Consider the following 13818-nt stretch of genomic DNA (forward strand, 5'->3'; position numbering starts at 1 on the left):
TCAGAAAATGTGGTTTCATTTCAATGGAACTTCCTCAAGAAGTAAGCTGAAGAGCTAGTCAATACTAGAATTATTATTATTTATTTTTTTCATTATGTCACTTGTTTTCTTTGTGCAGAGGTGAGTTACATTCCAGAGAAAGTGGTGGCGCGACGGGGCGAGAACGTAACAGTGTACTGCGTGTTCAACGACCACAGCATCAACGCCAGCACGGCCGTGTGGATTGCCAACTTCCAGCAGCCGCTTCATCACAGCCAGTACCACCCAGTCAACCAGTGGGTAAGAAAACACTCTCTGTGCAGGGTCGTGTGATATTCTGGGAACATTTCCAAAAAACTAAAATGACTCCCCTGTGTATTTTTAGAAAAGTACAGTCCTTGTAAATAGGTTTTTTTTTTCTTCTTTCGTAAACTAGGTCAGCCAGATAACAGTGCGTCCGTCGGAGACTCACATGTACGACCTGCTGAGGTGTACGAAGGAGTGGAGCCTCCCTTACAGCCAGATCTATGTGGAAGGTGAGCTGTGAGGTGTCCAGAAAACAAGTTCACTTAGAGGCAAACATCAACATTTAATATCTGTTACTGGAAGTCTGTTGCCCCTTCAGTTTTCCTGTTAAGCGGACAAAAACAGGAAAGAGTGTAGTGGCACAACAATGTGAACCAAAGTAACCCCAGCGCACACAGATTGTCTCTGGTGAGGTTTTGTTTTTGTTTTTGTCTCAACTTTAATGTGATTTTTTTTGTGTGTGTGTGTTTCAGGAGCTTTGATTGATATAACGTGCAGAACCAACGGAGACATTGATGCCATGCACTGCAGCTGGACGGACACACAGTTGACCAAACTCGTATTTCGATCCAGGTAAAGCAGCATTTACCGCACGGTCGATGTTCCCTGCGGCGGAGTGCATTTGCATGATTGAAAAAGTGTGGCGCTGTTTAATCAAACCGTGAGCAAACAATGAGATCTCAGTGTGCAGAAAAAAAACCTGGAAGTCAGTGAAACACAGTGTCCTAGACAACATGTTCAGTGAACACACCCTGGAAATAGTCTGCACAAAGTCACACCAGGAAGTTTCTTTGAACTGTAAGTCAATGTCATCAGTGTTACCGGCCTCGCTGCAGTGGGACGTCTCTTGAAAGGCTGACAGAATGACGTCATTGTGGCTCTTGTTACTAAACATTGTGCAACATCACAACTGAATCCTCCACAACAATTATCTGTCTTGCCTGCTTGAGGGCTCCCCTAAAGGAAAATGAATCAAGGAATGTTTTGATTTAGGAGACATAGGAGCTGTAATGTTGGGTACAAGTCTGATAATTGTTAATGCGACTTGGCTCTTGTGTTGTTAGATTATCTAATTTTCCTCCATGATAACACTAAAATTGATGAAACAAGGATATTACTAAAAATGACACACACACAGGTTGTAAGTAAAGCCGTTGCTAAGCCACTGACGATTGGAAAAAGGAAAGGAAATGGTGACATTGTTACTCAAACTGTACAACTTTCCCATTCAATGAGCATTTATTGCTGACATTGAGGGTGTGCTGGTTAGACTGTTGGTTGATTTACAACTTGTCTGGTGCTTTGAATGCTTGTTTCTTGTAGCAAATATGCTGGATTTTCAGAGCTTACTTTTTTTAAAATGTTCTCTTGGTAACACATTATTATAACTGATATTGGTGGTATTGGTGATTAAGGGTCAGGGTATGCTCAGACAGGTTTGTATTGCATGCTGCTTAGGCAGTTTGGAAATCAAAAGTTGTAGTTGTGCCAAAAGTTGCACTCAAAGTTGTGACAGAGACGGAAACTGAGATGTGATAATCGCGAAAGTACGGGGATGACACATCCTCATACTGTAAGGCTTTCACCATGTTGCATTTGTTTATCCATCTGAAAAGTGCTGCCAGTAATCGCATGCAGTTCTGAAGAAGCATGCAAACAGCTTAATAATAAAGCAAGACTCGAATTTTAATTAGTAGGAATCAAACCGTCATTTCTGCAACTGAGCGTCTGATGCACGATAAATGACATAAGATAAGAATAACAACGCAAAGCTTTTAAGATCCCCTCATTTACTTCTTTGTCTTTTTGTCACTGCAGCTGGGCTGACCTGCCCTGCGACGTGATGGAGGAGAGGGAGAGGGCGGGGGAGAAAGTGGGGGAGATGGGGCCTGCTTGCAGTTCCTCCCAGAAAATGTGCACCATCCAGCCTCTGAGGATGAACTGCTACAAACTGTGGCTGGAGGAAGCTTCGCAGCTCGGCCCTGTCAGGTCCAAACCCGTCTACTTGTCTCCTATAGATCACGGTGAGCGAGACGGAATCGTGTGTAGAGAAAATCATGTGCCGAGAAACATCGCTAATAGTTACATTCGATCCTTCTGCAAATGTGTCAATATAAGGCGCTGAAGTGAAACTGTTTCCTCTATTACGACATTTCTTAGAACAGATTGTTGCATGAAAGTTCCAACAATTAGAGTTGATCACAGTTGACATTCATAGAACTCGTTACTGAAGCTCTAATTTATTCATGTGACTCTAAACATCCTGTGGAAATATTTTAAGAATAACTTTTTTTTCAGTTTAGTTACAATATTATAGAAAACCTTTCACGCCTAATTAGCACATTTATGTATGTATGAAGTGTGCCATAATTTCCGGACTAGTGAGCACGCCTGATAATAAGCCGCTAACTTTAAAAAGAAAACAAGGTGTGTACATATACAGGCCGTACTTGTCTATAAGCTGCAGATGTCCACGTTGTAACATGAGATATTTACACAGAAAGATTTTTTAAACTTTTAATTAAATACGAACCGGTAACGTACACAAATACGTACCGTAAATGCTTTTTTCCAAACAGTGCCTGTAACATGGCTGGTTAAGAAAATATGAAATACAGTGGCCTACCAGGAAAAGTCATTGATGCTATCTTCATCTTCCTCCTGCTCACTTAAACCACTAAAGTCGTCTTCTTCAGTGTCAGAATTAAACAGCCTCAGAATCACTTCGCTCTCAATGTCACTTTTGTCTCGAGGCGAATTCATAAAAATCGTTAAAATCCATAAATTAGCCGCATCATTGTTCAAGCCGCAGTGTTCAAAGTGAAAAAAGTAGCGGCTTATAGTTCGGAAATTACGGTACTCCATTTTTGTGGGTTTTCTTAAAACTTATTTTCTTGTTGTTTGCTTGAGATAATATCAATCAAACTGAAGCTGAGTGGGTTTGACTCAGTAGAAATGACAACAATAGAGATAACTAAAGTTTGATTGATATTGTCTCAGGTAGACGATGAAAAAGTGGGTTTTCTGAAGGTTTGTGAAGATGGAGTTATCTGTTTTTGCAAATGAACTCTTCATATATATATTCATTTACAAAACAGCACTTTTTCAAGCACTAATCTTCAAAGCCAGCCATAGCCACATGAAATATTCACACAGAAAGAAATAAATTATTGATGGTTAAAGTTAAAGCAGTGATTATGAATCTGAAAACGTATGAACAACTTTGAAATTGTATTTGAAAAATATTTGCCCCACTGTGGCTGCTAGCTGTGATGACGTGTACCGGCTGTCTAACAACAGCTGTGTTGCATTACACAAACTGAATCTCTGTGGCTCGTCTCTCCTCCAGTGAAACCTCACACACCCACTAATGTAAAGGCAGTGAGCCAGAGAAGTGGGCTTCTGACGGTCACTTGGGACCCCCCGTTGCTGCCGGTCGAAGGTCTCCAGTGTGAGTTTCGTTACCGCTCACCATCCACTGTGAGAACTCAGCCGGACTGGAAGGTAAGCTTGTCTGTTGGACTGTTTAACCACCAGGTCAAAGTTGGGCCAAAGTGCCCTTACAGACAACTGACCCTTTACTAAAACCATCCATCCATCCATTATCTATACACCGCTTAATCCTCAAAAGGGTCGCGGGGGGCTGGAGTCTATCCCAGCCAACCCAGGGCGAAGGCAGGGGACACCCTAGACAGGTCACAAGTGTATCACAGGGCTACACTTAGAGACAGACAACCAAGCACACTCACATTCACACCTACGGACAATTTAGAATCACCAATTAACCTCAACATGTTTTTGGACTGTGGGAGGAAGCCGGAGAACCCGGAGAGAACCCACGCTGCACGGGGAGAACATGCAAACTCCACGCAGAAAGACTCCGGTGCCTCCACCGGGACGTGAACCGGCAACCTTCTTGTTCCGAGGCAACTTTACTAAAAACCAATTATTCTAAATTTTCCCTGCGTATCGATTTAGCAGATATAATGATTTCTAAAGAGGTTTTAAACTCTGTGCTGCTCATTAATTATTTAATTAAAAATACCGTAAATGATCTCTTCTTTGAAATCTGCTTGAACTGTCACGAACAGCAGGAACAAACATGTTATAAATAAGCCTCCGATTGCTTTAAATTCAACACAGGACGCTCTGACATGAGCGATGTCAGTTCTGTGAGAATCTGTTCCAGCCCCCTGATTGAAAAATTCTTTTGGAAATTGGACACATGCTATGAAATGATCGACAACATTCACTCAAAATGCTGAAAACCATAACTTCTTTTTCCTATTAGCGATATACGTTGCTCTCCTACATGAGCTCTGAAAATGTCCCGTGTGCAGGTCCAGAGTTCAGTGCGGGTTCCGTGGGCCGAGGTTGTGGTACCGGGCATGTGTCGGGTGTACGAGGTTCAGGTGCACTGCATGCACACCAACGGCACCGGATACTGGAGCGAATGGAGTGACTCCGTCTACTCCACACCGCACAACAGCAGAGGTAAAACTCCGTTCATTTCACTCTTGAGGCTAAATTTCAAACAGAACTTTCCGTTTCAGATGATAACAACGTTGGCAGATGCAGTTTGATGCCTGGTGAAACCTTTCAAATTACACCTGATCTTGTGATTTTTTTTCGTTTTAATGAAAAATTGCACATATGATCACCTCTGTCACTAACAGAGGAATCAACTCTGATCTGTCTCCTCCTCAGCTCCTGAGCATGGCCCTGATTTCTGGAGAATCCATCAAGATGATCCACACAGTCGCCGGACTAATGTCACTCTGCTGTTTAAGGTGCACAAATGAAAATATGTAGCCTTATAATCAAAGGTTAATTCTGGAGATTATCTTACTGCCAGTAAATCCTATTAAAAGACCGTAAACAACTGAAAGGTATCATCCACGTAGCCTAACCCAATATCCTTTACGTCTGCGCCAAAGAGCTTAATATGTGTCATATTGATGTGGTAACTGTTGCTCATCTACAATGCCCACCTGCTAAAGGTAATTATTTGGCCTTTTTTAATGAAAGATCCATTTTTAAAGATGCACATATACAAGAGGAACCGCTGAGTTTTAGGCTGAGAACTACTCATTGATGGTTTTGGTCTTTTTGTGGGATTTGTTAATACTAAGAAAAATACAGAGATGTTCTGTGACTTGGGGCAAAGCATTAACAATGTTTAAATGTTCTGATTTGTTGTCCAGCATTTCCCCGTATCTGGGAACTCCTACTGTGTGGATGAATATATAGTCCATCGGCAGACCTCAAGCGGTGCTGTGATCAGTAAGCGGATCGAGCTGGTGTCCTCCTACAGCTTCGAGTGGAACCAGGAGCCGGAGACTGTGACCGTGGAAGCCTCCAACAGTCTGGGGAGCTCCATGAACAACATAAATATGACGCTGGAGAGACAACCTAAACGTGAGTGAGAGAGAATCCAACAGGACGAGCGAGAAATCACAGTGAACGTATTTTTTGAGTTCGTAGTGTGTTTTTGAATATTTTGCAGACTGCTTCACGAAATGCATACAGTCGTGACTCGATAATCCGACCTTTAACAATCCGAAAACCATGCTATCCGGCAGGTTTTTAGGAAAAACGAACGGAACCCATTAAAAATAGCCTCAACATGCCGACAGCCTTGGATTCTGACTCCAACATGACATTTTAGGTCACAAATACGGATAACGACGTATTATCTGACTTAACAATCCGACAAATTGACTACGTTCAGACTGCAGGACTTAATGCTTAATTTGGATTTTCTTGTGAAATCCGATTTTTTGTGAGTTTGTTTACATTTCCAATTAAATGCAACTTATATGTGATGAAGGATGTAAAAACTCTAGCTGAGATCTAAAGGGTTTTTCATTGAACTGTAAAAAAAAAAAAAGAAAAAGAAAAATGTACAGGTCTACCGAAGTGAGGTTAACATCAGTCAAGCCAAGAGACTTTCATCAGAGCTTGAGGTTTCATTGTTACTGTGCTCACATGCACAGACGCAGGTCCACATGCTCTGAAAAGAAACACTTGAATCGTCCACTTGAATCAGAACCTCTGATGAACATAGGTTCCCTGAGCATTTCCTGACATTGTTAATCTAACTTGCTGGACAGTTTGTCTTGCCTGTTTTTTTTCTTTTCTTTTCTTTTTCATAAATGATCTCTTAGGCCATCATATTTAAAACCAGTTTTTCCGATTTGAGCAGGTTTTTGTTTATCATTTTATTTGGCATCATGGTCAGTGTACCTCTAAATGCCTTATAACACATGGCAGAAAAACGGGCATCAAACCTGGGGACAAAAACAACCATCCATGTATGCATACACTTAAACTGTGTTGCTCTTAGGAGGCCATTAAAGCCCTGAGTGAGGCCCAGCTGTCATTAGCTTCAGTGCTGTAAATACTATTAGGAGCATTCAGAACAGACATTACAAGGTTCATTTTTTAATGACAGTATTCTGTTTGTCAACATTTCTGCATGTATCTCCCATTACTCATGATTTAGAGACGACTAACTGGCAGAAAAACAGTGGTTTTCCATGAAAATGGACAGTTTTTTGTCATTTATTTCCCAGAGAACACTGTTTGTTAGACATTTTCTTATTATTTTCTAATTTAAGTGTTGAAGAATTTGTATTTTGTCCTATTAGCAGATAAACAACAAGACCACATAACCAAAGGGCAAACAGTTAGTAAATATGTGGTGAACCTTTTAGCAGCTGGTCCACGTACTTCTCATGGTAAACAGTGGAGGTAAAAACAGAGCGAAAAGAACATGCAATCCCAAATAGAAGTAAATCCTAATGTCGCAACTTTCTCTGTGTCTGTGAATGTGTAGTTACTAGACTGTTTGCTAACATGTTCACCAACTTACAGAACGTGTCCATTCTATACCCAGATTTCCTGTTGTGAGGTGACAATCACTGGGTCACTCCTCTTCACGTTGCAGGAAAACCAATCTTTAAATACGATAAAAAGTGAATAGGAATTTATCGCAGGCTTTCTTTAAGTGAACATTCCTGCTGTAAACAAGCTGTATGTTCTCCACAAAGTTAGTCAAAACTCCACCAGACATTTGCTACTAATGTATTTTTGCATATGAAAGTATGACCTTGCTATAAATTTGTTTGCTAGATTTACCATTTGCTAGAAATCTATTGCTTCTGGCAAACTGTGGTTGCAAACCGCTGGTGAGCGTGCCTAAATGTAGCAGCAGACTTTTTAATATTGCCAGAGTGTTCCTGGAAGTTTTCCACTAGCGGTCAACGTTGGCAAACTTGGGGGAACATTTTCTCGAAAACTAACTTCTTTGCTGTAATTCAACCACAAGTTTGCTACAAATTGGCCGCACACATTCTGCTTCTGTAAGGGCCAAGTTAGTGCAGGTTTCATAACCAAACTTTTAATCTGAATTTTTACCTTTTCTCACGGTAACGGCGTACAATATTACAGATTGCTCCCATGCTGCATGAGACACGTGTTCTAAGGTTGTCTCACAGTGCCACGCTGCCCCAACAAATCTCATATCAAATAAGAGGAAGCCTCAAAACCTTTCATATGACAAAATTAGTCAAGGTTAAACCGACTGTCTCTGAGCACAAGAAAAAAACTGTATATCAGGAATCTCTTTTCTACATTTCAGCTCCAAACTTGGTCCACAAACAGTTTCTACAGAGAGCACAAACACAGTTTATGGCTTTAGTTGCAAGGCGCGCACACACCTCTAAAATCACAAAACACCTTTACTGTAGGTTTTGCCTGCTTCACTTTGCCCTACACTTTCTGATCTATTACAAACTGATGATCTGTATCACATTTTTTAAGCCAAAATTCAACTCAGTGAGGTCATTGGGTGTGTTTTTAATTTATATATAATTTTTTTGGCCTTTCAGCTTTATTAGACAGGTAATTGGAGAGAGGAAGACAGGAAAGTAGGCAGAAGAGTGGTGGAAGGACCTGCAGCAAATGGCCGGATTCAAACCATAGCCCCTGTTTTTGGGTCACCTGCTCCACCTGTTGAGCTACTGGGGCGCCTGTGTGTGATCAGAATTTTGTGAAATGAGCTGAAATCCTCCTTTTACCTCGTTGCATGCGTAAATCAAACTTGACCCAGAAGAGCAGAAGTCAGCTGACAGCGCTGTATTCATCCAGGTGTTTCTTTTGTGCTCTGCAGGCCAGTGTGTGCGTTCGTTCCACGCGCTGATCATCAACAGCACCTGTGTGTCTCTGTCATGGAGCCTGTTGGACGACGCCTCTGTGCCTCAGTTCATGGTGGTCCAGTGGTCGCCTCAGAGTCCGAGTGGAGAATCGTGGGCCAGACTGCCCTACACCGACCACCCCGTCTATCTGACAGGTAAGGTCTTTGTTATCACGTTATGTCTTAGCTTTACCCAGAAACGTGCCGCAGGGTTCGAAAGACACATTATCATAAAAATAATAATGAAATTAAAAGAGAAAAAATAGTCAGATTTCCACATTTTTCATAATTAATTAAAATCACTTTATTCCATATGTCTCATTTAAAAATTCACCATCAATAAAACCGTGGCATTATTAGTGACTCAGCTGTAAACAACAGTCACATGACAAATATTCAGGACGATTTGGCTGAGCTGCAGGCTGTGTTTATACAGAGCAGACAGTAGACAAGTAGGGAAACACACTCCATCCATCCATCCATCCATCCATCATCTATACACCAGTTAATCCTCACTAGGATCGCGGGGGGCTGGAGTCTATCCATGGAGCTGACTCAGGGTGAAGGCAGGGGACACCCTGGACAGGTCACCAGTCTATCACAGGGCTACACTTAGAGACAGACAACCAAGCACACTCACATTCACACCTACGGACAATTTAGAATCACCAATTACCCTCAACATGTTTTTGGACTGTGTGGGAGGAAGCCGGAGAACCCGGAGAGAACCTACGCTGCACCGGAGAACATGCAAACTCCACGCAGAAACATCCTGGGTGTCCTCACCGGGACGCGAACTTGCGACTTTCTTGCTGCAAGGCAACGGTGCTAACCACCGAGCCACCTTCAAGCCTGGAAACACATTCATTTAAGTAAAATATCTATACTATATAGAGTCACCATTTTTTCCCAGTATCACATGTGGGCGCTTGGAAAAATGTTATACATGTTCATTATAGGTTTTGTCAATTTTTGTAAAATAAATAGTCAAAGAAATTTTTTTTTTTTTTAGGATTTCTGATATAAAAATGTGTTTGAAGTCTCTCTAATTCTCGCAGTGGTTGTGTTGTTTCTATAAAGGTGAAGGACTTTATTTTGCAGTGAAAAATGTGGCAGGAACATTAAAAAAAATGACTAGGAAGTGGTTGGCATTTTACCAGATTACCAGTGTGTTTCGACAAAAGTGCAAGTGCACTCAGCCAAACTAACCTGTAACCATTCTGATATATTTTGTCAGATCATGTCTTTGGTTCTGAGAAGACCAGCTTTTCCCTGTACCCTGTGTTTGCTGAGGGAGAAGGGGAGCCAGTGCTCACTTTAGGTATGCTCAGGCTTCTGCTTGTTTTATCAGAATCCTATTCGACACAATGGCAGCGCTTTCGTCGTGCTATGAATTGAAGGTCTGATGTGTGTTTGACTAATTGTTACAGCCTCCAGAGGAGACCCTGCAGCCTACATGATGCTGATGATCATCTCCTTCCTTTCCATCGTCCTGTTTGTCACACTGATCCTCTCCCAAAACCAGTAAGGGCTTTTGCTTACTGAAGTAAAGAACATTTTTACACGCAGATCTTTCAGGTTTTACTTTCACATTTGATGTCATACCAGGTTTTAGTTGTACGGCATCAGCATATACAGAATTAGTTTTTTACACAGACACCTGTAAGAAATGAGGAATGATAGTCATGTCTGGGGTTCAGTCTAATTAAGGATGCAGAGACACTGACCATGAAAAATTAGGAGTGTGACATTTAGCAGGTCACAGAGGTGTAATTACACTTGATGTTGGCTGAGAGGGGGTGGAGACATTAGAAAACAGAGAGGAAAGGGGGGGAAAAAATCTGAATATCTGCTGTGTTTCATTTACAGGATGAAAAAGTTTGTGTGGAAAGATGTTCCCAACCCGAACAAGTGCTCATGGGCTAAAGGACTGGACTTTAAAAAGGTATAAACAAAAAAACAAAAACAAAAGCAAAACCATACTGCTTACTGCAGCCCTGTAACAGAAAACAGTAGATCGTCTGTTTCACGACTGGAAATAATCGTTTCAGTTTAGGCGATGAGAGGTAAATGGGTAGAGAGTGTAAAATATAAATGAGTATCAAACCTTGTAACTTGCTGTCAATTCTGCAGACAGTTATCTTCATTGTTTACACATGGACTCAGATGTTACACAGACTCTGTACCAGACAGCTGTCAAGGGTAGAATCCATGTAATGTCTGACTCAATCTAACGCCTACCTTCTGTCAACCAGTACAGTTGAAACCAGACGTTTACATACACAGTGTAAAAAGACAAATAACTTTTCTTTTTTTTTTCTTCACTGTCTGACATAGTAAAAAAGTCTCTGAAAAAAATCTCTCTCTCATTATTCTTGCATTTAGCAAATAGAAAGAATTTTGGTAATCCTAGCTGACTTAAAACAGGAAACATTTAGTCTGATTTAATGTCAGATAGTGAAGGAAAAAAAGTTACGTGTCTGTTTATACAGTGTATGTAAACTTCTGGTTTCTACTGTAGATGGACTTAATATTTTAATCCATGAAAGTTTTCTTTTATCTGCCACTTTGATAAATAAAAACAACAGAGGCATGATTTATTTATGCAGCTTTATGCATGCATCTTGGTAACAAGCTACAGTCCGCACATTAAGCCACGTCTATTAATAAGTGAAAATATGCAGTTATTCCTTTTTCTTCATTAGACCAGCGATCTCTGCAGTGTCATATATTTGTGTCCATACTGGGTATCAGTTCATAATGCGAAAACTAACTTGATTTGTGTTTTATCTTTGCAGGCAGACACCTTTGACCACCTGTTCCAGACTCCAGAGGGTCTGCCAGCCTGGCCGCTGCTGCTGCCCTCTGAGAACATCTCCAAGGTCATCATAGTGGACAAAGCTCTGACTATCCAAACCTCGCTTATGTCTCTGACTCCTGATTCTCCCACTGCCTCCGCTACCTCACTTCCTCCAGGGTTTGACTCAGTTGTCGACCAGTTCATGGAGAATGAGATGTTCCTGGATGAAGCTCCTTCTTCAGGCATTAATCTGGATAATTTAATCACTTCAAGCTCAGAAATAGATGACTTACAGCCAGCTGATCCCCCAGAGGACCAGCACCCAGGTAACAGTGAGAGCTCTGCCCAGTCCTCGGTTACATACGCCACCGTGCTGATCTCTGACCCCAAACACGACCTGCCGCCCATTCATCTCCATTACAAGGACGGAGGAGGCAGCAGCTCCAGTGACGAGGGGAACTTCTCTGCCAACAACTCTGACATTTCTGGATCTTTCACCGGTGGCTTGTGGGAGCTGGACAGCTGCCGCGGCGGGGATATGGACGACCCAAGACGCTCCCGCTCCTACAACTCTGTGGAGGAACTGTCCGAGACATCAGAGCAAGAAGACGAAGGGGAGGTGAGACAAGAGAAGGACTTGTGTTATTTAGGAATGGAGTACCCAGCAGAGGATGAGAAGAGTGAGGACGACGAGGAGCAGACAGAGGAGGAGACAAAGACTGAGCTTCTTAAAGGTGTTGTTTGGAACAACGAGGGCTGCTCCGTGGAGTCGCACCAGTTGCTCGGCCCGGAGGACTCGAGCGAGCTGCTGTCAGCGTCGACGTACAGCCTCTCCCCACTGTACCTGCCTCAGTTCAGAACTGCTGCGCGTACGAGGCAATTCTCAGCTCAGACACAAGACAGCAAACCCCCGCTGTGATTGAAATGCGCGCCATTAAATCCAGTGTTTCGTGAACCGCGTCATGATTCAGCACTTACTGGGGTGGATTTGCATCGGCTCTGTCAGACATACTGAGGTGTGGAGCTGGAAAATGTAAAAAATACCTCAACGCATGCGCGACTGCAATTTGAGATTCATCAGTGCTGCTATTGTGTTCTGTGGGAAGAGGAAGGCACAAGCCTCATCCATCAGGCGTTTCTTTCTTTCTTTGCTGGGCTTTAAAACCCAGATTCCATTGTGCCACCCTGCCTTTGTGCACTATTGATCACTGATGCAGGAGCATTTGCTGAGAAGGATAAAGCTCAGAGGGCAGCAGGGAGGCTGTACAAGCAGCGTGTTAGTTGACAAGAAGAGATCAAAAGAGGAGGTTGGCATCTGTTGGCCTTAAACATCCTGTAGTATTCATATTTTACAGGTGATCATATCTTAGATGTGCTTGAATTAAAAGAAGCGAATAACACACTCTGCCTACCTACATTCAGTCATTTGTTTCTAACATTATGCTGAAACGCCTTTGCTGAATTCTTTCCGTTACATATAAGATGAAAGCGGTTCAAAGAGAGTAAAGAAATGCACAGAAAGCAAGAGAGAAGGCCCATAATCTGCCAAGTTTGGGCTTTTCTCAAAGCACATGTGACGTGGATGTGAAGTGGACGCTACATCAAAGCTATCGGTGTGACTAAAGCAGACCAGTGGATGATGAAAGCAGCTGGTGAGCGAGTGCAGGTGATTTCCGGACATTTCATTTTCATGGGCAGCTTGAGTATCGACATCTGCATGGACTGATTCACTCGCCAACCCAAAGCATTTCTGTACCGTAATGTGTTTGAGCTACAGTATGTGAGAAATGTGATATCTATTTTTGTCCGTGTTTTGCCGTTTAAATGGACAGCTGCTGTCTTCTGTACACAGAAGACAAAAGAATGTATATTTGAATCCAGAAGATGTCCAAAATTACAATGGATGACAATATTTAAACAAAAAACTTTATTGAGAGAAATTGTTATTCTTTATGAAGATCTTTTGTCTATTTTTCATGGTGAAAATAAATTATTTATTGTGAGTGTGTGTGGTTTATGTAACAGGAATCAGTGCTGCTGCATTAGTGACCTGTCATTGGCTACATGGCTCATAACAGTAATCTAGCTAATTGTAGTATTGATAGAGCTCCATAAACAGAACAGTCGCTAATTATATGAAATGTTTCTCCATCAGTGAGTGCACACTTATCTGTTCTATGTGTTGTAGAGTTGTGTTTATTATCACAAAACCAAAGAGTGGAAACACACCAGACAGTAAATATGTTGAGAATTGCACGCAAAAAACATTAATACAGAACATGTTCCCCTCCGAAAGTGCAGTAATATTCTGTCACCTTGTGGCAGCAACAAGTAATAACATCAGGATGACATCAGGCTCCAGTCTGTACTGCACTTCAGCCAAACAAGAAGATGGCAAACAAAACCATTATACTTTTTTTTTTTTTTTAGTTGTTTAAGATCAGTTTTGCCACATTTAGCTGGGGAGTCCTACCACATGTTAGAAACAGATCATAGTCTGATTGCTATGTTTTTAGTATTACATCCATCCATCCAT

The 13818-nt window shown here is 41.8% G+C and overlaps 1 protein-coding gene across 2 annotated transcripts in view; it reads left to right on the plus strand.

Annotated features, from left to right (window-relative positions):
- The window catches only part of lepr (leptin receptor), a 46555-nt gene extending 33270 nt beyond the window's left edge, over positions 1-13285 (plus strand). For both annotated transcript variants that reach the window (XM_008296218.1, XM_008296217.1), the window contains 13 exons: positions 119-279; positions 416-515; positions 759-858; positions 2104-2309; positions 3635-3789; positions 4626-4779; positions 4993-5075; positions 5490-5703; positions 8459-8638; positions 9720-9803; positions 9913-10006; positions 10352-10427; positions 11281-13285. In XM_008296218.1, coding sequence (XP_008294440.1) covers positions 119-279; positions 416-515; positions 759-858; positions 2104-2309; positions 3635-3789; positions 4626-4779; positions 4993-5075; positions 5490-5703; positions 8459-8638; positions 9720-9803; positions 9913-10006; positions 10352-10427; positions 11281-12201 — 2528 coding nt within the window. In that variant the 3' untranslated portion in view covers positions 12202-13285. The remainder of the gene's footprint in view (positions 1-118; positions 280-415; positions 516-758; positions 859-2103; positions 2310-3634; positions 3790-4625; positions 4780-4992; positions 5076-5489; positions 5704-8458; positions 8639-9719; positions 9804-9912; positions 10007-10351; positions 10428-11280) is intronic.
- Positions 13286-13818: the final 533 nt, after the last annotated feature.

The sequence above is a fragment of the Stegastes partitus genome, unplaced genomic scaffold (assembly GCF_000690725.1).
Source record: "Stegastes partitus isolate 25-593 unplaced genomic scaffold, Stegastes_partitus-1.0.2 Scaffold1111, whole genome shotgun sequence".
In the NCBI taxonomy this organism is placed as follows: Eukaryota; Metazoa; Chordata; class Actinopteri; family Pomacentridae; genus Stegastes; species Stegastes partitus.